Raw genomic sequence first — 24,400 nt, forward strand, 5'->3', positions numbered from 1 at the left:
GCCGATGCAGGCCCCTGGGCTGATCATGATTTTGGTAGCTGCAGCCCTACACAAGCACCTACAAACTCTGTAAGTTGCAGCCCCTGCATAAGCTATTCACTCCTTTACTGTTGTGGCCACACATGGTCGATCACCTCTTGGGCAGTTGTGCCCATGCAAAGACCGATCTTCAGCTGGGCAGCTGCATCCACACACAAAAGCCAATCACAATGTGCAATCACAGTCGCTCCCGTTGTTTAGGGGGTGGAGGTGGTTGATTAAGTCGGGGGCCGGAGTGCCACTGTTGTGCCCCTTAGTGGCAGGTGAAGCTTCAGTGGGAGGAACAGGAGCGGCCCCTGAGCTGCAGGTAGTGGACTGGGGAGAGGGATCTCCCTCTTACAGGCAGGTGGGGGGTGAGGCTGAGGTTAAGGCGGGAAAAGAAAAGTTTCTTAGGTCCAATGGGGCGGGTGTGGGAGGAGGTTTGGGAGTGGAGGTAGAGGGAGTGGTTGTAGGAGGAGTAGGTGTGCTGGACTTGGGTGCAGGTGCATGGACATTGTGAGCGTGTGAGGTGGATGGCTGTTGAGTGTCTGCGTGGGAGCGTTTATGTGTTTTGGGAGGGGGCAGACAGGGTGGGAGAGGACAAACAGGACGTGAGTATATATGAAGTTGTGGTATCTGCAAGTGAGGTGGGTGTGTTGCATGAGGTTGTGATGGTGGAGGTAGTGACTGCGCATGTGGTGTAATGGAGTGCTAGTCTGCATGTCTGCTGTTGTGGTGACTGTGGGAAAGGCTGTACAGGTGGCAGGACCTGAGACTGATGATGCAGTGCATGCAGGTGTGTGTTGATGTGACTGAGGGAGGAGGAGGAGGGGGAGACAGTGGAGGCAGTGGCTGTTTTATCTGCATCTGTGTGTTGGCATTGAGTACCTTAGGTCTTGGAGTCTTGGCAATGGGCCCATATTGGGGCTCGCTGGTCCTTGATGGGGCCCCAGTAGGGCCGATGCAGGCCCCTGGGCTGATCATGATTTTGGTAGCTGCAGCCCTACACAAGCACCTACAAACTCTGTAAGTTGCAGCCTCTGCATAAGCTATTCACACCTTTACTGTTGTGGCCACTCATGGTCGATCACCTCTTGGGCAGTTGTGCCCATGCAAAGACCGATCTTCAGCTGGGCAGCTGCATCCACACACAGAAGCCAATCACAATGTGCAGTCACAGTCGCAACTGGACCTTTGAAATTGTGAGTTGTGTCTCCTGCCAAGAATTGGCACACACAGTCTATCCAATTGATTGCTTTCCAACAGCCTACTCTTCTGGGTGCTCTACAGTCACTGGGAATGCTCTGCACTAAACTCATGCCAGGACAGACACTCCTTCTGCAGGATATGGAGGCTTCTTACCTCTCTAAGCTGGTAGGCAGTCATAAGGATAGGTGTTCACCTTCACCAGCAAGCTATCCAGACATTAGGTGGTGTCTCCTCACCTTTGGGAGACTGACTGTCAGGCAGATCCCAGCCCTGGTTCCACACCAGTCCTCTAACTTCTCTGCAGTGCACTCCCTTCCTTGGCCATAAAGTAAGTAGAACTGGAAAAACAAGTGTGGCACATTTATACACAACTAGCATACAGGAGATGTATGTCCACTGTATGAAACTATACAAAGGTTTAGGGCAGTTGTCATTTCAAGGGTACTTTTCAGGCTAGATTGTAGTCACAGCCTTTTTGTAGAGGCGGGCAAAATGCCTGTCTTCCGGGCATGGCACATTCCTAGTCAGATAATAGCAATACAATTCTCACTGGAAAACCTATGTTAGAAGACATCATGGTTGAACTATTAAACTAAAAACTATGAAACTGATCAGTAATAGTAAAAAAAGAAACAATCATAACATCACTGCATTCAATTCAATTATTTGTTTTTTTACTTTGAAACTTATGTCATTATTTGGTAAACTGAGGGGCATATTTACAGTCCCCTAGCGCCACCTTGTGCCACATTAACGTAATTATTTTTTACGTTCATGTGGCCCAATGAAGCAGAAATCCCTGTGCCACTCTGTAACCCTTTGTGCTACATTATGCCTGTGCCAGTCATAATGTATACAAAGGGGCATTCCCCCATTAGGGGAGGCCCAAAAAATGACGCAAGGAAATCTATGAGATTTCCTTGCGCCATTGTTTACAGCACTTTTAACGCCTGCTTTGAGCAGGCGTTAAAAGGACGCTTCCATTCTTTAGAATGGGGCCCTATGTACTATGCAGGAGTAGCGCCAACAGTTTGGCTCTACTCCTGCAGAGTACATTAATAGCGTCACATTGAAGGACGCTATTGCCCCCTACCCTGCGCCATGGTGCACCATATTTTAAAAACGGTGCACACCTGGTGGCGGTAGCGGGGGTGCTAAGGGGCGCAGGGAAAGTGGCGTTGCACTCGGTGCAGAGCCACTTTTCATAAATCTGCCCCTAAGTTTGAACATTGTGCAAAAATTTGGTGGAAGAGCATATCAAAAGTTTTTTCATGGCTGGATTCGAGACAGTTAAGTATGATTTTGATGTATTAAAATGTGTGCTTAACAATGAACATTAAGAAAGCAAAAATACTGCAATGTGCAATAGTTTCAAAATGTGCACTGTTAAAATGTTCTATATTGATGTACTATTCTTGACGCACCACAGAGGAAGTCTTTCACAACATTCAAGGCTCTTTCTGAAGAGCTGCTTTCATTCTGTGAGAGATTTGTACTGCCACATCTGATGACATTAGGTTAGAATAGGGCACATTAATATTCGATTAGGGTATAGGGTCAGAACGGTGGCAATGGATGACGATGTATAATTCAGCATTATGATTCATTTAGCTTCCTCGTCTTATGCTGACTGCACAATTTCCTTGACGTATGTTGTGAATTTCTCTAAAAAAATGGTACATTTTGGAGTTTAGCCAGTATTCTGACAGGTCGGCTCTAGAAAGTGAATCCTTGTCGGTTTGTAAAAAACTTTGGACTTAAAATATTTGTGTCTGAATCTTGACTTCATGTCATGCTCTCTTCTGCATTTGATGGAGCCTTATGTTATTATCCTATATTGAACTGATGTGCATTCTGACCATAGTTTTTGTTATTGTTTAATTTACCTTGAGTCAATTTAATAAACCTTCATGGTTTACAATTTACTTCAGACTCCAGGGAGGCTATTTCCTTAAAATCTTAATTATTTCATGTGTGTTTGGGTGCCATTTAGGGACACATTGCCTCATTTATGCTTGAGGTTCAACACCATCCCCAATCCTGCTTGGGCGGTTTATCTTGATATGATAGTGTCAACAACAACTGCAAGAGCTGGTTGCCAACTCTAGAGTGGACTGCCAGAATAAAAATCATCTTTCTTTGAGAGAGCCAGAGACAGTTGAAAGGGTTTGTATCCGAGAGCCATGTTATCAAATTAAAATCTTTTTCCACATATCTATGAATGTTTATGTATACCCCTAACACTGCTGTAGAGATAAACACCATAAAACAGAAGGATTCCAAGACAGACCAGACACCATCCTCCAACAGTGTTAAGCAAAACAATCATTTTAGAAGTTTTTGCATTACACTTGAGCAAATTTCCCTATGAAATTTTGTGTTTAAGCTAGATCACATAAACCTTGGGCCCTTAACTTGATATACATGCGCAAAATGGACAATTATAGCCCTCACCCACTGTTGTAGCAAACTTCATCATCGTGTATTTGCGTCTCATGCAGGACATAAACTGTGTCAGAGGTGGGGTCACTTCTGTCAAGCGTTCTTTTTCTCAAATTTCTATCTTGGTTGTGCTGTTACTTGTAGAACCAAGGGTAAAGGGTATTATTGTATTGTTTTGGTGGTTGATTTTACCTGAATAATTGAAATTAAATTAAGATTGACTAATACCTCACTTTTATTAGTTTCTTCCTTCGACCGCAAAAAAAGTAAGATGGTTGTTTATGGTCCCAACATGTTCTTGCCTCTCTGGTGCCTACCTAGATAATGGGCAACTCTTCAGTACAAGAGGTCCCTAGTGCCTAAACGCTCATAGATTCACAAACACCTTTTCAATATTTTCCTGGAAATTAGTCGAAATGTGTGGAAAATGCTTTCCTTATTATTCAGAAGTTAACCATAATCACAGAAGAGTAATTGCCCTTTTGTAGTTATACATGCAACACTATCTACTAAATGTCAGTTGCCTATTGAAATGTGTTATTAAACATCAGAGCAATAATTAGCTAATAGTCATATGCAATAACAAAATGCATTCTGCTTCACTCATCTGTGGCCTTCAAGTAGTCCAAGTGTTGTTTTGAATCAAGAACACTTGTCTGCCTTGGATTCTAAATCTTTCCTGTCCCTTGGCTTCTAGACTGGGTAGACAGTAGCCTTCATCTATGTCCATCAAGCCTTACTGGAGGTTGTGAAAGTAGGCATGCTTCTCCTGTTTGAGTGGGGTACTGGCTTTAAACCATGTTCTTCTGTTTCCAAGAGTGACAGGGTTCTAATAGATTTGTATGTCCTTGTCACTGGTCATTTGCTGGAAGTAGGATATTTATTTGTGGTTGGTGGTGTTGGTACTCTATATCTCCCCCTGTTCAGGGGGGTATGACACCAGTCATGATAGTAGTCGCCTCTATTCTTCCTGTTGATCCATAGGCAGGGGGACCTATTCACAATGGTGAATTTACACATGAGTAAATCTGCACATGTAAGTTTGCGCTTACACTTTTGAGTAACTTGGGACTATTCTCCTGTGACTTTAAAGTTACTCAAGAGTGTAGACTGAAAAAGAGGGTGGAGACAGTAATGACTTAAGTACAACTATAAAGTTATTACATGTAGTGACTTTGCGACCATATTTGACATTTTGCACATGCCCACAGCAACACCCATTGCACGCCCCTTCCACGCAAAGGGCTACGTGTGAAGGGGCCATATTTACAAGGTGGCGTTAAGCCACAAAAAGTGGCTTAATGCCACCTTGTAAATACGGCGCAGGGCATAGCGCCACGGAAGCGTCACTAAAAGTGATGTTTCGGTAGCGCTAGGGGCTCTTAAATATGCCCCCAAGTGCTGCAGTGACATTTATCTTTCCATGCCATGGGTGTAGTTTCTACACCATATACTAAAGTCTTACAGGAGACTTACATGTTGAAGAATTCAGAACACATACACTGAGTAATGGACAGCAGTGCCACAGTGTGCAGAGTCTAAAAATCAGCAGTAAAGTCTAGCAAAAATGTGGTTGACCATACAAAAGGGGCATTTTCTCACAGTGGCTAAAACTCTGAAACGATACATGGATCACATATCTACAGCCTTATTCCGTTTCAGTAGCAAAAGATAAACCCAGTGGAAATCAAGGCTAGGTGTAAGGTAATCCATGTGCTTGACTTCCACTCAAGCATTATGAGACTGCCCTCTACCTGGCATGTACTACTTGCTCTGCAGAACTGCTTAATGTGCACATGCGATCCCTGCCCGATGGGCTATTTACTATTTCAGCAGACAACAACAGTCCACAGTCTAAGTCTAGGTCAGGAGATTCTCAGGTCCAAGAAGCTGCGGAAGCTGTCCAGCATATTTTGTCCCTTGTTTGCCTATCCTGCCTACCATGTGCAGCTGCAAAATGTGCACAGCTGCTGCCTACCTGCACTGTAGCTATTCAGTGTAGGCAAGGAAAGCGTGCTCTGTCAATGTCCATGTGATACCTGGTGTGTGTGTGTGTGGGTGTTTATGCGTTTCTTCTACCTGTGGTATACCTTTTTGGGGGAAAGTAGCTTGCATTCTGCTTGTTCATCTTATGCATTATCTAACTTTGCACAAGTTAATTATTCAGCTTGTTTTATTACGTGTGTCAGACCCCATTCAGGGGTTGTCACAGAGCAAGCAGGGGTTGCTGGACCTCAACTGTATGGGGCCAGGTGGTTTGTCTTGGATGTTCTTATTATGACTCTGCAAGCTAGGCCAAGTACAGCCCTTTCTAAACTTGACTCTCAGGGTAGCAAGGGTGAGCATTCACTGCCTTCTCAGGGAGGCTGTGTGGGCCACAGAGCTCAGAAATCAATCAACAACCCATTAAACTGAATGCCCATTTATATGCTCATCTTGTAGAAAAGAAAGTTCTTTATTACTCAAAGATACTGAATACTACAAACTACTAGCAGATGAAACAATTTAGTGTATCTCTGCTCTATCTTGGCAGAACTTGTGCCCACCCTGCTTCCTCACTATCCTCACTTTCCACAGGCTTTCTACTCAGTTCTGGATGGTTCCCTCTAAATCTAGGGGATAACAACATGACTGGCAATAGTGCAGTTTAAATCACCCCAAAATAGTATGTGTAGTCCACCTTGTTAGCCTCGTACCAGCTCACTAATAGAATCAGTACCCACAGGTCTGCCTCAGCGTGCCTGGTACCGCGGGGCACACCTGTGCACACTGATGTGTGGTAGCCTCCAGCAGGCAGTCAATTAGTGTTGCCCAACTTCGGCACTGAGCCAGTTCAGCAGCGCACCCGCTCTGAGCCTTGTGGTTTACAATAGTGGGAGGCAACAGTCCTGATGTGGCATAGTCTGGCCTGGACCAGAGTCGTGGGCCCCTCGGTCTGGCAAGGGGCCCACGCTGGGGCAGTGGGTTGATGACAAAGTCCTCGACACAGCCTGGTGACGCTTGGCGGAAGCAGCCCATTTGTGGGCTTATCACAAATTCAGGTGATGCAGACCTACACGGACCAGTCACAATTTCAGCAGTTGCAGCCCTGCGCCAGCTGATCACAACTTTGGCAGTTACAGACCCGTATTGGCTGATCTCAACACGAAATTACAGCTCTTAGTTGGCCATGGCAATCATACTATAGGGGAATCTCAGGACCGGCCTGGACAAGAAAGGAAAACGTGTGGGGCCCCTCTGTCCCTAATTCCTTGTGGATCTCTCTTAAGCCATCTGCACCTCTGGGTGCCCCACAGTCACAGAAGATGTGCTTTCACCTCACTGTTTCCTGGACAGTCCTTTCACCTGAAGGGTAAGCTAACTCATTCCATCTCTCAGCATGAAGCAGGGTTCTGGAAGCTTCAGGACAGATATATAGCATTCAGCAATATATACAGCCTTCAGGTGATGCTCCCCTCCTTTGGGAGACAGCAGGTTGTCAGGCAGACACCAACCCTGGGTGCACAGCAGCCCTCTCAGTAGTCTCTGGAACACTTCCCTCCTTGGCCATTGAGACTCTGAACTGGAACAATCAGTGGGAACAGTGCGGTCCCACTTTTATACACAAATTGAAGACAGTAGGAGTGGATCCACTGTCTGAAATAGTAAAACCAGGGTGTTTCTCCTTCCAAGTGACCTTTCCAGGCATTTCTCCAGACAAGGCTTTTGCATGTAATGATACCCCTTTCAGCAGGGCCATCTCCAGCCAATCCCTAACAGAGGTAGAAAGAGGCCTGCATTTTACGCATGTGGCTGGCATCAGCCAAATTGTAAGTGTTCTCAGGGAAGGACAAAAGGGCAGGCCTCGCCTCAATATTTCCTCATCTTTTACAACACATTCTGCAGTCTCACCCTTTACCCATGCCATTCAAATGGCAGTGTTCAGAAAGACTAATCAATAACTCCTCTCTAAAAAAGGCCTCATAGGCTACTCAAAGGAGCTCCTCTCCCCTGACTTTGGTGTTGAGGTTTACCCCCTCTAGTTACAGGAATGTGAGCAATATACTTCCACTGTCTGTTTCAAAAGAACAGCGTTCTATGCCCTAAATCTCTCTTTCTTAAGAATGCCCTTTTCTGTGCACTCGTGGGTTATCAGATCGGGTATGGACCAATTTTGCCCCAAATCAAAGTCTTGAACTTGTAAGAGATTGAGAACCCACTTTGGATTAGAGTATGATATTCTGGGTTTGTGATTTATACCTTTGGGCTCTATGGCTTTCTGTCCAAATGTCTATGAACTTTATTTGAAATGAGCATCAATAAACTAACTTGGATTCACCATCCTGGCCCAATGGATTAATTTTACATTACGAACTGGTATAAATCACAAACCCAGAATCTCATACTCAAATACAAAGTGGGTTCTCAATCTCATACAACTTCCACTGTCTGGTAGCACAGTTCTCACCTCTATCATAAGCAAGGCAAGGCCAAAGGTATATAAAAATGGATCCCATAGGCCTACATTACTCTGACTCGCTCACATACACTATGCATGTACCATGCAGGCTAACCACATTACCACGCTTAGCATCCACTCCAGTGACTCAGATCATAGTCACACTATTACTTCTCAAGACATGGTATGCTGTCACCACATCTCTAAATGCTAAACCCATAACAAGGACAGCAGTCTACTGGTAGAAAATTAACATGCTTGGTGTACCCATTCAGACAGGACAAGTCCAGGGCCTACTCATAGTCGGGGACAGGCCAAGGGGCCTCTGAACACAGGCTAGATTAGCGTGTGACGCCAGGACCATAAATCAAAAAATCAGGCTCTACATACGTGCAGGGGGCACACAGGAAAGGGAGCCCACCCAATTACCTTATGGGTGCAACACTGTCCCAACAGTAGCCCCCCATAGATCTGAGTACCTAGTTTCCTAATCTCCATTGGAGAAGTCTTGTCATCGGATTGCCAAAACAGATGCACAAGTCTTTCTGCACTCCCATGATTCATTTAAGTTTTGTAGTTCACTGTGAAATCCAGACCTAGTAATAAAATAAACCAAATCAGCAATTAGAAATTCCCACACATTATTGCCATCAACCATTTGAGTGGCTTACAATCTATTTGTACCACAGTTTTAGTCCCAAATAGATACGTCCAGAACCTTCTCAAAGATCACACAATGGCAAACCATTCCATCTGATTGGACTCCCACTTATGTTTCCTGTGACATTTCCTACCACTGATAAAGGCCACCAACACTCACCACCTTTAACATTAAGTTGAGCCAGTACTGCTCCAACTCCTTCATCTGAGGCATCTGTTTGTACAATGATGGGTTGACTGGCTTTCAGTAGAAGTACATTGCATAGTGATCTCCAGTTTCTCAAATGTTTCTGGCACTCCTCAGTTCATATACATTTCTTGGGCTGTTTCTTGGGTGTTAAAGTTGTCAGTGGGCAACTAGGGTACCATAGTTGGCAATAAAGTTTCTCTAAAATCTGGTGAATCCTAAAAAGGTTATCTGTTTCTGAGTGGTGGACACCTCCCTAACACACAATGAATCTTTGCATCCAGTGGGCACATCTTTCTGTTTCCCACCTGATGTCAAATTGACACCAGTTCCAGAGCATACAATTGACTGTATGATCTGGAACTCGGTTGCCTTGATGTTCAATTTCGCCCACATATCCATAACAGCGCCTACTGTGTAGATGTTTCAGGTTATCCCCCAAGAATTGCAAAACACTGCATCATTAGGTAGGCCATGCAGAACACTTCTGGCCCTGATAGAACACAGTTCACCAGGCACTGGAGAGTGACAGGAGCAATATTTAGGTCAAAAGACATCACCATGAACTGGAATAATCGCTCTAGCATGCAGAATGCATTCTTCTCCTTGGCTCTTTGCACTAAAGCGATTTGCCAATAGCTGCTGATCGAACATGGTCAGGTCTCGTCAACAATGGGAACAGGGTCAAGACTGATTTGCATATGGCTGGGTCCAAACTGGAATGGCATGGGCAGCAAAAAAACGATGGATTTAGGCCCAGATCTCTGTACTGGGGGTGAATGTTTGACATTGTTCAGCATTCCGTCCATCACTTGTTCTTTTTGTGTTTGTCGCCCTAAGTGGGAAGGGTAAGCCCAGACGTGGGTCCCATGCTTCCCATGCCACTGGATTCAAGCTAACCTGGCTGATGAGGGGTGAAACCCCGAAACCGGTCCCAGGATGCTTGTTTCCTGTCCAGGGAAGACCTGGCCTGGCAGTTCGGTCTGGACTGTTCCCATTGGGAACAGGGTCAAGACTGTTTTGCATATGGCTGGGTCCCTCTGGAATGGCATGGGCAGCAAAAAAACGAGGGATTTAGGCCCAGATCTCTGTACTGGGGGTGAATGTTTGACATTGTTCAGTATTCCGCCCTAAGTGGGAAGGGTATGCCCAGATGTGGGTCTCGTGCTTCCCATGCCACTGGATTCAAGCTAGCCTGGCTGATGAGGGGTGAAACCCTGAAACCGGTCCCAGGATGCTTGTTCCCTGTCCAGAGAAGGGCTGGGGAACAGGGTCAAGACTGATTTGCATGTGGCTGGGTCCAAACTGGAATGGCATGGGCAGCAAAAAAACGATGGATTTAGGCCCAGATCTCTGTACTGGGGGTGAATGTTTGACATAGTTAAGCATTCCATCCATCACTTTTTCTTTTTGCATTTGTCACCCTAAGTGGGAAGGGTATGCCCAGTGAGGGGTGAAACCCCGAAACCGGTCCCAGGATGCTTGTTCCTGTCCAGGGAAGACCTGGCCTGGCAGTTCGGGCTGGACTGTTCCCATGGGGAACAGGGTCAAGACTGATTTGCATATTGCTGGGTCCAAACTGGAATGGCATGGGCAGCAAAAAAATGATGGATTTAGGCCCAGATCTCTGTACTGGGGGTGAATGTTTGACATTGTTCAGCATTCCGTCCATCACACTCGTCAACAATCAACAGGTTCACTAATTCATTTTCTTTGGGGATATGATGTGTGTCTGTCTATGTGACTTTATTGAGGGACACAAAGTCCACACAAAAGCACAAGTCTGCAGATACCTGCTCGGGGACAAACAACACTAGGCTGCTGAAAGGACTACAAGATTCCTCAACCACTCCCAAGTCAAGCACCTCTTCATTTATACATTCCTGGACTCAGTCACAGATCCACTAGGTCTTGTTCTTCACTGGCAGAAAATGTCCTGTATTAATGTCATTGACACAGACATGTGTCAAACCACTAGTCAGTAAGGAAAGGTGGAAATAATCGACCAAGTACTTTTTTACCCCATCCACAGACCCATTTTGTACATCACTATGCAGCAGATCAGGTTCACATAGAACACCTTTCTGGTTTCAGTGGGCACCTGTACCCTCCAAGCAGTTTAATTCAGAAACCTTCCTAACTACCTTGTATGGTCCACACCTCTTATCCTTCAATCCTCTGTGGCTAATGGACTTCATCACCAACACTTGCTGACCCTCTTGGTACCCAACCAGTGTTGCTTTCTGATTATACAGTTCCATCATTAGCTATTCTCTTGGCTGAAGTTTTTCTTCGTCTGACCTATGCATTGTTGCATCATTTTCCTGAGGCCAATCTTATAGTCCACCAGTTCCTTTTGAGGAGTTCCTTCCCAACCTTCGTTAATCAAGTTGAGTGAACCACGCACTGGGTGCCCAAACAGATGTTCAAAGGGACTAAATCCTAACACCTTTGGTGGAATATCTCAATAGGACAAAGATATGGTAGGACAAGATCCTACTTCCTCCTCCGGTAGAGTTGCCATCATGCTTAGAAAGGTCTTTTTGAATTTTTCCACCAACCCTTTTGATTGTGGGTAGCATGCCACACCAGCTTCCTCCCATATCTCTCTCATGTTTGAGAAATTAAAGATGGGTTCCTCTTAAAAAATAACAGTATTTTGGAAATCTCACCCTAAACAATATCCACAGGCATATCCGAGTTACTACCTTTACAGCTGTCCTCCTTAGAGATGCTGTCTCAGGGTGCTTGTGGCATGATCCATCACAACCAAGATGTACTTGTTACCTGAAAACAAGGTGGGTGGTCAAAAGGACTACCAAAATCAATCCCCACCATTGGAAATTGAACTCCTACGACCAACAGATGCCACCAATGCTTTGCCTTACCTCGTGACTTACCACTCAATCGGCAAGTGTGACAGGTTCAACAGAACCTTTCTGTGTCCTGTGCATTTGTGGCCAATGTACAAGACAGCCTAACATAGCCTGATTCATTTTGATGTCCAAAATGCCCGGTCACATAATATTCATGTAAGTTTACTACTTTATTTGAACAGTTGGACCCAAGAAGAAATATTGTTAGCGAATTGAAATGAAAACAGGGTTGTTAATGCACTATTTGTCCCATATTTTTCACACTTGTTGTAGGGATGGGGAAAAAAACTAACTCCTCCCTAAGCAGGGTGGGCTTGCTGACTTTGTATTGTCCAGGTAATAGGCCTCAGTTTGGGGCGGGGACTGCTGCCAGAGGAAGAAGTGGGCCGAGCCAGTGTGATGAGAGGAATGAAGCCTCTTAAGAAAACTTTTGAGCACCTGCAATTTCATTTTTTTTTTTTTTACAAATGAAGCACTGGGAAGATGTATGTAACACAACAGTACACATATAATGCACAACTAATAACATGCATATTTTCATAAGGTCACTAAAACAGTTAGATTATTTTATAGAATATGTAAGAAGTTCACTTACATTAATCTTGGAGCTGTTTGCCCTTCTTGGTCTGGACCGTCCTCTGTGCCTCTGCCTTGGTTCTTCCAATGGGTAGATTCCTGAAAGAAAAGGCAATCATAGATAACAATGGACACCCAAATGGCTTTCAGACTTTAACTTAACTTTTAATTCTAAAGGCAGGATGTATGTAGACAAGGAGTACTGATCGAGGAGTGTTTTTGAATTTTCTAAATTAAATATTGCTGCCAAGATTCCAGGAATAATGCTGCGACCGCTGTATGGCTAACTCTAATAATGCAAATCTCCCCTCCAGTATTTATTTCTATAGTTTTCTTTCTCATAAACGTTTAGGGGCCTGATGTACAGGCTAAACCAGAGGATTTGTGTCCAGTGGAAAAAGCATTTTTGTATTTACTCAGTACATTTGACAATTCGGAAAAGTGTTTCTGAATTGGAAAATGAGTTTAGATATAGTTTATGAATTGCTATTTGGGAGGAATATGCAGTAGGTGTCTCTTCCAAACTGCGACTTGTATCCTGAGTTTCGATGGTTTGCAATTGTAATTCTGGGTGCAAACCATTGATCAGTTACTGACTCCCAAGAGAGGGGGGATAACTTATGTGCAAAGGGAACCTGGTCACCTTTGGACCCCCTCAACCCCCTTCATGAATGCTGAAAAAAGTTTTAATGTGAAGAGGAATTGGTCCACAGGTCCGCTGACACCTCTTAGTGAAACCTTTTAAAAACAAGCATTGGCAAAGCCAAAAGGTCTTGCCACTCAAAGAGCTATTGAAGTAGTCAATGTCAATGTATTTTTGCCAAGTGTTATGGAGTCAAGTGGATGTAGGAGGTGTGGATCTGAAATATGTGTTGTGTAAATATATAGCATGGTGCAGAGTGGATTTATGTGGAGTGTAATTATGTTGCAAGGTGTGGATTTATGTGGAGTGGCATTTTGTCGGTGGAGTGGCATGTCATGGAGTTGAATTAAGTGGCATGATGTTGAATTATACTGGGTTGAGGGCCATTGTGTGGTGTAAAATTATGTGGGTTATAGTGGAATTGTTTGTGGAATTGAGTGGGCTGGAATTGTGTGGTGATGAGTGGAGTTATGTATAGTGGAATTAGGAATTGGTCAACAGGTCCGCTGACAACTCCTAGTCAAACCTATTAAAAACAAGCATTGGCAAAGCCAATAGGTCTCGGCAATCCAAGAGCTATTGACGTAGTCAATGTCTTTTAGACAAGTGTTATGGAGTCGAGTGGATGTACAAGGTGTGGAGTTGAAATATGTGTTGTGTAAATATATGGCATGGAGCAGAGTGAATTTATGTGGAGGGTAATTATGTTGCATGGTGTGGATTTACGTGGAGTGGCATTGTGTCGGTGAAGTGGCATGTCATGGAGCTGAATTAAGTGGCATGATGTTGAATTATACTGGGTTGAGGGCCATTATGTGGTGTAAAATGATGTGGGTTATAGTGAAATTGTGGAATTGTGTGGGCTGGAATTGTGTGGTGATGAGTGGAGTTATGTATAGTGGAATTATGTGGCATGGTGTGCAGTGGAATTATGTGAATAGTAATTATGTGGTATTGAACGTATGGGAATTATGTGGAGTGGGATTGTGTGTTTTGAGGTGTAATTATGTGGAGTGGTATTCAGTAGCGTAACAAAACTTGAGGGCCCGCACCTGCAAAGTACATGGGGTTGGGTGGGCCCTCCGGGGGTGGGTGGGCCCTGGGTGGGTGGGTGGGCCCTCCCTCACTGTCGCACCATCTACCACTTTTGCTAAGGAGCCCCCTGAACCTCAGCCCCCGCACTGTATTATGTTAAACCATAGGTGGAATTGTGTGTTGTAGAGTGGCATGTAGTGGAGTGGAACTATGTGGCGTTGAATTATTTGGCATGATGTGGAATTCTGTGGTGTGGATTGGATGTATGTGGTGTGCAGTGGAATTATGTGTTGTAAAATGGAAATACGTGGTTTGGTGTCAAATTATGTGGTGTGGAATGGAATTGTATGGAGTTGAATTCTGTGTTGTGGAATTATGTGGCATCGATTCATGCTTTAAACAATGATTCAAAACAAAGGTGCAGATCACATTCTGCACGTTTGGAGTCAAGCACCTCTGACCCTCAACTTGTGTCCCCGCGCCATCAGTATTCACTGCTTGTGGCTGCTCTCCCCAAAGTGACCACTCAAGTTATCCTCCCAGCCCATATCACGTGACCAAAGATCTGAAGCAAACCAGGAAATGGAAGTGTTTTATAAGTACCTACGCTAGCTGTAGTTGTATATTACAAATGGGACAATGATGACTATAATATAGTGCCAACTACATAGAAAAAGGTGAGTGAGTTGAGCATAGAATTATATCCAAGTACATGGCCTGAGAGGGAGAGAAAAGTGAATAAAGCTCTAAACGTTTGCACTGGGAACTTAGCTAGTGTAAAGAAAACAGCATTGCCAAAAAAAATAGTGAAATTGCACAAAAGCAGAAGCGACTGAACTGGTAGCATGGGAAAGAACAGGAAACAGCAACTACGCAGAGGAGATAGCTGGGGATGGACAAGGGTGGGGAGTGTGAAATTTTCCCTCTATTTTTGGAGCGGTGACACCCAACTCACTTAGGGCCAGATGTAGCAAAGGTTTTTCCCCATTCTGTGTCTATGGGAAAAAAGTGTTCGTACATATGGCCCTTAGTCCCAGACTGCAAGATGTTGCTGTTATTATAGACTACTAAATTAAATGCATTGTTTTTCTACAACTGGTATTCTGAGCTCCCATATTTGAAAGTTCTTTCTTATGCGATAATGAAAAAAGGGATTTTTGGTGAAATAAAATATTTGCTTAAGATCACACAATTTAAGAGGGCAAGCCGTGAATTATCCATGTTTTCTGGATTCACTTTGTATAAATAAGCCACTAAATGCGTACCTACTTGTGGTTGCTTATTTTTTTTTTAACCTCCTGTGCTTTCTTCTGCAGTTTTTATGTAGCCTGAACTTGACCCAAAGATACTGAAGGAGCATTATCTGAGCACCGTTTAATTGACACAAGGACACAATCATTTTTGTGGTGTTTTTAGGCACAGAGAGATTAAGGGCCTGATTTAGATGCTGGCGGATGGAATACTCTGTCACAAATGTGACGGATATCCCATCCAGCGTATTATGATCCCCATAAGATATAAAGGGATCGTAATAGAGCGGACAGGATATGCATCACGTTTGTGATGGAGTATTCCCCTTCTCCAACATCTAAATTAGGCCCGAAGTGATTTGTCCAGAGTCACAGGGTGTTGAACCAACCTAAGACTCAAACTTGGTTCCCCTATTCCAATGTTGCCAGCTGTGGCCATAACGCCACTTCCTGTTTAGTAAACTGGGGACATTAAATCCAAGCTCAGCTATGACATTTTTCCAAAGATTGAGTAGAGACTATGCTGTTAATTGAAGGGTTACTACACTGTTTCAGCTTCAGTGCGTTAGACTTGGAGGTGAAGGCACTGTTTGAAAAGGGGGCTTAGATTGACTGCCTAAGATGGCGGCCGCTTAGATCTGGAGCTCTGAGCCGGCCTGCCTAAAATCCTGACAATATCAGGCTATTGGGGGGCCTCCGTGATACGTTGAACAGGTGGGGGCCTGCTAGTCAGGGGAGAGAGAGTCTCTGGAAGAGCTGGGTGCTGCCGTGAGCCGTGCGAGTTGGGCGGGCGCCCTGGCTGGCCTACCGCTTAGGTCGCGGAGACATGGGCTGTGCGTACGCGCGTCCCCGTACCTGGCGAGCACCTGGGAGCTGAAGCGAGGCAGTGGGGAGCGGTGCACCGCCCCCGGCTGTGATCGGAGAGGTGGTGGTGGGGGGCCGGCCGGCCCTCGGAGGACCCCCGGGGGTGCGGGGGCGCGGGGTGCCGTTGATGATGCCGCTGGCCGTGCGTGCGCGTCAAAGGACTAGTGCGGCCCCAACGAGAGATGCGCTGTGCCGCCCAGTGCACGTCTGAGGAGGCACTGGGGGTGAGGCTCGGCTCAGATCCCTATATAACAGCACTGGTGGTGCTGCAAAAGAAGGTGGCCCTTCACGGGAGTGGAAGTGAGGAGCGTGGGGTGCCTGAAAAGAGGTGAGGAGACAGTGAGGTGGTCGAGGGGGACCCCTGGACTCTGCGACCCCCTGCGCAGGGAGGCATTGGTGGTGGTGGAGGGCCCCCCCGAGAAGCATGGACAGTGGGGGTGTCCCTTGCCCCTCCCTCCCCTACAGACGTTGGAAGGTCTGATCTGAGGGTGCCTGGCGTAGGGCCCATGGCTGTGGCTGCCCCCATAACATCGCCCACATGGCAAGTGGCCCCGTTCAGGTGGAGATGGGAGATGCCAGTGCAGAAATGGCTGTGATGGTGCTGGCCTGACCCTCATGTGAAGCATTGAGTGGGGGATCTATTTCGCTCATCCACATTACTGGACATTTGGACAGAGGTGAATCCCGGCTGCTCCCAGAGCCTAACTAACTATGGGAAAACTCAGGCACAAAATACAGGGAATACCCCAGGTAGAGCAGGGGCATGTCCCCCAGTTGGCTAGTGGTGTCCCTGAGGAGAGTGCAGCGCCCACCACGATGCAGGATACCTTGAGTAAGATCCTTGGGGCGATTGAGGACACTAAGCAAACTCAGGAAATTGGAAAGGTCTCCTCTGAACTAAGTCACTTACGTACAGATCATCATAAGCTAGTAGACAGGGTGGAAGCTACTGAAACATCTCTGGAGGAGCTGCAGCCCGCACACCGGGCCCTCCGGGCTCAGGTCACCTGCCGATCTGAGCAGGTTCAGGTATTGGAACGTCGTGCTGAAGACGCGGAGGGCTGCAGTCGGCGCAATAATATACGAATTGTTGAAATGCCAGAAGGTGTTGAGGGCACAGATGCAGTGGCCTACCTGGAAACCTGGCTGCGCACCATTATGAATGAACGCTCCTCATGCCCTTCTTTGCCCTGGAGAGAGCGCACCGAGTCCCGACTTGTAGGCCAGATCCTGTAAAACCACCCTAACCGATGGTAGCAAAGCTTTTACATTATCGAGACTGCGACCTGCTGTTGCAGATGGCCCGAGAGATAGGCCCCTTTCAGGTGGAAGGTGGCCATGCCACTTTTTTCCCAGACTTTACATTGGCGGTCCAAGCTCGACATGCCACCTTCCTGGAGGTGAAACGAGCCCTGCGGAGGAGGGGCTCCGTTATTCTTTGCTGTTCCCATCTAAATTGAAGATTATACTAGATGGTACCACACACTTCTTCCAGGAATCTGATGAAGTATGGAAATGGCTGGAGTCCTACCCAGCGGGCACTGCAAGCCCCCAAACAAGTGGAGCGCAACCAGCCTCGACGTCGTGGCAAGAGAAGACACTCCAAAGACTCCCTAGGTTACCACCAGGTGACAAAACCCACAAGACAACAGGCGCACCAGGGGAAGAGAGCTGCGCTGCAGGCGGCGGCCTCCCTGACAGAGGCGAGAAGCTCTGAGGATGGCCAGAGATCGGAGCCTGAGTCCCTAAACGGAGAGGACTCCACAGATATAGAATCAGTGCCTAGTGTGGCGGAGGGCCTCCCCCACGTGACGCCTCAGACGTCAGATGACATCGTTTGAGTCCGGGGGGCCTACATATTCTCAGCCCTGTTGCTCCTATACGGCTCAGAGGTGGGCTGGCAGGGCATTGGTGGACCATTTTTGTGCTCCATGTCTGCCCCCAGATCACCCGCTGGACGATCCAGTCGGATGATGACATCACTTGTTCATATACTGGTTATTATGGTTTGGGCGAGCAAGAGTTGCTTGTCTGCTCTTGGTATGGAGAGTCAGGGATTGTTAGTATTGCCTGTCTTAGCCTGTGGTCCCTTAGACATGTGTGATGTGCTACTGCAATGGTCATTAGGGAGCTGCGTGAGAGGGAGGTACGAGCTCCCTGACGGACCTCTTGGAGGATATGGCTGCGACACGTCCTTTCTCTAAAATACTATCCTGGAATGTCAGGGCTATGGGTTAGGTTGCGAAACGACACAAGATACTTTCTTATATGAAGCGCAGGGGTGTACAGATTGCCATGTTGCAGGAATCTCACCTCACCCAGGTGGAAGTGGATTGCCTTCGTCGGCATTGGCAGGGGAAGTTGTTTGCAACCACATACTCGGCCTATGCAAGAGGGGCGGCAGTGTGGGTGAGAGCAGGGGTCCCCTTTGAGCCTATTAATATTGACACAGATAGGGAGGGTCGATATACATTAGTGGAGGGGCGACTATATGGCAGGCCACTGGTCCTAGGCAGTATATATGCCCCGAATCAGGACCAACTTCAGTTCCTACACACCTTATCTGCTCGGTTGGCACGTTTTGCTAATGTTCCGTTCCTACTTGGGGGAGACTTCAATGGGGTACTGGACCCTGATCTGGACCGCTCTACCGCCCCGCTGCAGGGGTCAGCCGCTGTCAGAGTGGCCAAGGGCATGTCGACCTGGATCTCACATTGGGACCTGGTAGATATCCGGCGCCTTCAGAACCCTCTTGGTAGAGACTACTCGTACTATTCCCAACTCTACCATGTGCACACTAGAATAGATAGAATGCTCTGCTCAACCTCTCTTAGTGCATCGGCTACGCATTCTCAATACTTGGGCTGGACTGTATCTGATCATAGTCCGCTATTGATCCATCTAACCACGATGGAGACTCGCCAACCTGTCCGACGTGGCGCTTACACTCAGCAGCGTTGGAAGATGATGTGTTCCACACAGCACTACTAAATAGGTTGTTGGAATATTTGACACCGAACCCGGGCTCGGTGTCCAGTAGGGGCATTGAATGGGAGGCCTTAAGGGTAGTGGTGCGGGGCCATTGCCTCGGGCAGATGGTGGGCATCCGTAAGGACCTTGAACAGGACATTTAGCACTTAGAGGATGACTTACATAGAAGTGACAATGACCTAGATGGTTCACCAGAAGCACAGGCAAAACTACTGGAGCTCAGGGAGAAATACTCATCAGCGCCAGAACGCCTCAGATGCCATGACTACAGGACCTATCTGGCCAAAGTGCATGACGAGGAAGGGAAAGCTGGGAGGCTAATGGCATGGCTGATTCGCCCGGAGATTGGGGGGACACCGATCACCCGCCTCTTGATTAGGGAGGGAAATATTATTTACACACCTACTCAGATCAATGCTGAGTTCACGGCTTACTATAAATCCTTGTATAACTCTACTCATGTGGACTCAGCTACCATAAGGGAGAGATTTCTGTTTGCACTGCCTCAGACTGTTCTGACTGATGAGGTTAGGGAAGGGATGGTGTGCAGGTCTCTGTAGGGGAGATTAAGGCAGCCATTAAAATGCTAGCGGCGGGTAAGACTCCTGGTGCTGACGGCTTGCCCCTGGAGTTCTATAAACTGGGCTGCGATGTCCTGGCCCCTAGATTGGCAGAAATGTATGCTGAAGCCTATAAGACCAAAATATTGCTGGCCACAACCAGAGAAGCCATAGTGATCCCATTACCCAAGACTACGCAGGTTGACAGAAGGGTTACTGACTTCAGGCCTCTGTCCATGCTCAACACTGACTTCAAGATCCTTAGTAAAGCCCTTGCTGCAAGACTGCTGCCCCACATGAATGCCCTCATACATGGAGACCAGAGTGGGTTCATTCCCACCAGCAGTACCTCCAATAACCTCTGTAGGTTATATTCCCTGCTCTATGATGATGCTCATCCCCCTCAACCGGCAGAAATGATTGTGTCAGTGGATTTTGAAAAAGCCTTCGACACAGTGAGCTGGGAATTTTTGGATGCCACTATGTCGTGGCTGGGATTTGGCGGGGCCTGGGGTGACTGGGTTAAGCTGCTTTACACACAACCTACAGCCCGAGTCAAGACGGGACGAACAATCTCCTGTAGCTATGATATATATAGAGGAACCCGGCAGGGATGCCCTCTATCCCCCTTGCTATTCGCCATTGCCATTGAACCCTTGGCAGCGAGACTTCGAGATAAGGCCCAAGAATGGGGCATATGTCGACGTGGAAGCTTCGATATAGTCTCCCTGTATTCAGATGATCTACTTATCTACCTCCACAATGGGCTAGAAACTTTACCTCAGGTGTTCCAGCTGATAGATGAGTTCGGGGCCTTTTCTGGTCTCCGACTAAATAAACAAAAGACTTCCGACCGTCTTCTTGTCCGGAGGAAGTATGTTGGGCACTCATATCTTCCGTTATCTGGTCATTCGGATCTACCACGAGATGCAGGACCTCAGGGAGGGTAACTTGAGCCCAGCGATTAGGGCATTGCGGACCACTGTCACTTTCTGGCGCTCCCTGCGCTTTCCAACTATGGCCCACGTATCTCTTATTAAGATGGTTGTGCTACCCAGACTGCTATATTACTTTGTTAATTTGCCTATCACCCTTCCGCCCTCTTGGTTTCGACCACTGGTCATGCTGCTTAGGGAACTGATTTGGGATGGTGGACAACGAGTGCCACTGACCACTCTGAGACTGCCCCGAGATGCCAGGAGGCTCGGAGTCCCAGACTTTGAGTTTTATTTCCTGGCAGCCCAGTTACAATGGCTTGCGCGGTGGCTCAGCGGGGTGGGGCTATCGGAGCTGGCAGCAGACGGGGGAGATCCCAGCAGCACTGGACTGGTGGTTGGGCTGCTTTTGCCTACCGCACGTGGCATTAGGAGGGGAGTGCTGCTGACGACGGCTCTTGACAACTGGCGGAGAGACCTTAGATGAACACACACGGAAGTACCTTACGCGCTAGCTACGCCTCTAGTGGGAATGCCACATAGCAACCCCCTCTCTTGGTTTACAAAACAACAGCTTCACTGCTGGACGACCACGAACTTGCACATGCTAGGCGCACTGTACAGTCGGGGTTCGCTGATCCCGTTTGATGATCTTACAAAGCAGACTGGTCTGCTTCGCGGGAAGTTCCTGATGTCTGAGGCGATAATAGGATCTATCCGGGCCCTCTGGAAAGGTATAGAGGGTGAACCTCCCACACACAAGGTCCTACAGACTATGCTGTCCATGGGGAGGGTAACATTTGGGGCCATATTTATACTTTTTGACGCAAAACTGCGCTATCGCAGTTTTGCGTCAAAAAAATTTGCGCCGTCTAACGCCATTTGGATGCGCCATTCGGGCGTCAAATTTATACTTTGACGTACGGCGGCGCAACCAACAGGTGGGAGTCATTATTTCGTGACGCACACAGCGTCGGTCTGTCGTAAGGGACAGCGCAATCGTGAAAACGCCGGTTTTTTTCACGCTATTGCGTGACATTTTTGCGCGAAAACTGCACTTACAGGAGAGGAGACCCAAAATGGATCCTAGATGCCCCAACAGACCCCAGGAGGATGAGAGCAGACCAGGAACCAGCCAGGAGGAAGCATACAGGAACCAGGACATGTTAAAGAAAAAAAGAAAGTGTCGCTTCAGTGCAGAGGAGCAGGAAATCCTGGTGAAAGAGGTGACGGAACACCAGCACCAACTTTTCATATCCTCAAAATTGCCACTCAGTAGGAGAGGGGCCATATGGAAACAAATTGTGGACAAGATAAACAGTGTGGCTGAAGAACGCCGGACAGTCACCGAGTGTAAGAAACGCTGGCATGACTGTAAACGTAGGACCAAAGAGAAAATGGCCAGGAACAGGAAGGCAGCAATGCAGACTGGAGGGGGGAGTCCAGCACAACAGGAGGCCCTGGACCACATGGAGGAGATGGTCGCAGCCGTCATCCCGGAGGAGATCGTCACAGGGATACAAGGACTGGACAGCGCAGACTACCACGACACTACGCACATGCAGGGTAAGTCGCATGGGGAATTACAATGCAATAATGGGGACTGTAAGCAGGGGGGGGATACCTACTACACAATGCATGTAACTTAGCACATATATGAAGTGGCATGGGGAAAGGGGCACGGCAGGGGGGAATGGTCAGTACTGACCATAGCCGGGGCACGACAAAATACTGCCACCACTACAGTCCCACGGGGACATCCTGTAATTACAACAAGAGAGCCAAGGGAAACCAGTGACAGGTGGGAAGGACACTACCCTGAATCCACATCCAGGCACTTGTTTTGCACAAACTATTCCCCATCAACTAGGTCCCTACCTGTAATGCAGTAGCAAATACAACAACTGCAACTTAACTGCCACCACAGTTGACAATAACACCTCTCATCTCTGGGCAGCTATAGTACCAAATGGCAGGAACCCCACCCTGGAACATACATACCTAAATTAGGGGGTGAGGATGACATCTGCAACTACTCCTAGAAATAAGACAAAGGTACCAGTACACTTAAATGCCGAATGTCCATAACTGACACATACATAACCCTAAGTAAACAGCAATAGGAGCCACACAGCACTAACGACACACACATGCTGCATACGTCAGGGTCCCTCACGTGCCTGCCTAACAATGCTACATCACAAATGTCATGCTGCTCAGACAACAACATTGACGAGGGGACACAGGCAACTGGTCAATGAAACACATCTGCACAGTCTAACCAAAAAATAGGACATTCATACGATAAACAGGCCAATCCAGTAAGACACACATGAGACCCCATCAGATACAAACATCAACAATGTTTACATCCATACCACATCCTAACATTGACATACATAGGTCATGCCACCTAACATGTACAGATCATGCAATGTGAATAAAAAGTGTATGGTGCAGGGCCTGTGAGGCAAGTGTGCTGGCAGGGCAGTCACAACACCCACAGTCAGTCAAAGTGTAGCGTGGCAAGTGAAACGTATACTTTGCGCAATAGCCTCAGGCTGGAGGCCTTTGTGCATCTTACCCTGAATGTACTTATACTCATTTGCTGACATCTAAGTGCCTCAGAGCACTTTGCACTAAATGAATCTCATTGCCCTTCCTATCAGTTAATGTAGCAAATAGTCAGTCCTAAGGTGTTGGCAAATAGTCAAATCACCCTGTTTTGCCTACTTCTGCACTGGAGTTTGCCAGAACATATTCACTCTGTGCCCCAGTCAAGGATACCGTCTGGTTCGTTGATGATAGATGTGGTAGGGGTTAAGGTTTGCCATTCCTGCGTAGGGAAACTTTGTCATCACAATGACATATGTCTTTTAAATTCACTTCCTCGTCCCAAGACACGCATGGGGGAGTTTACAAACAGAAAATCACATCTAGATGCTGGCTGCTTTGCTGCTGATGCACAACCAGATCCCAGCCCATTCCTCTGATATGAGGGATGATGTCTCCCCTGTGATTCAGACAGCCAAGCTCCAAACTTAACATGCTGTGCTATATATAGAACAAGCAGAGGGAGAGTAGAAACTGTTAGGCACCATGATAGCTGTGTACCAATGTATTACTCTCCTGCGGACTATTTCAGTTCTAACTGTGTGTATTGTTTTGGTTATTGGGGCTCACACCTAAATTCCTACAAGTCAGTTGTACAATGAAACTTCATATCAAACAAATACTGTCTGTGTCATTTGTGTATGGGAACATACCGGAAAAGATAGAAATGTGTAGGACCTGAATGACCACCACTTCCCTGAGAAGTCCCAAAGATGTCATGGCCTTGGACTTCTAAACATTCCTCTGTTGTGGGAGACCAGAGGCACTGCTAGTCTGTCTGAGCTAAATAGAATATCTGGGTGACAGAGTTATTTACAAGTGGGTCAAACTTAGTCCCCCACACCATTAGCTATCCTGCTGCCTAGAAAGCCAAGAATCACATGTAGGATAATGAGAGCCCACCCAAACAAATGTCCCTCCATAACAATAGTGAAACACCGAGGGAGGAGTAGGACAAAAAAATGCATATTCCGAAATATTTACAAATCAACACCTAGAGATGACCTGGCAGGCATGTCTGATAGCTCCATATCATACATGTGACACACAGGTGGGCCATAGGCCTACAACAATGCCCTATGATGGACAGCAGATACCAAGAC

At 46.9% G+C, this 24,400-nt stretch overlaps 1 protein-coding gene across 1 annotated transcript in view; it reads right to left on the reverse strand.

The window, feature by feature from the left end:
* The window catches only part of LOC138259331 (nesprin-2-like), a 178,486-nt gene that overhangs the window by 17,036 nt on the left and 137,050 nt on the right, over positions 1-24,400 (reverse strand). Inside the window, exon 8 of the mRNA XM_069206970.1 lies at positions 12,426-12,505. Coding sequence (XP_069063071.1) covers positions 12,426-12,505 — 80 coding nt within the window. The remainder of the gene's footprint in view (positions 1-12,425; positions 12,506-24,400) is intronic.

The sequence above is a fragment of the Pleurodeles waltl genome, chromosome 9 (assembly GCF_031143425.1).
Source record: "Pleurodeles waltl isolate 20211129_DDA chromosome 9, aPleWal1.hap1.20221129, whole genome shotgun sequence".
Taxonomy (NCBI): domain Eukaryota; kingdom Metazoa; phylum Chordata; class Amphibia; order Caudata; family Salamandridae; genus Pleurodeles; species Pleurodeles waltl.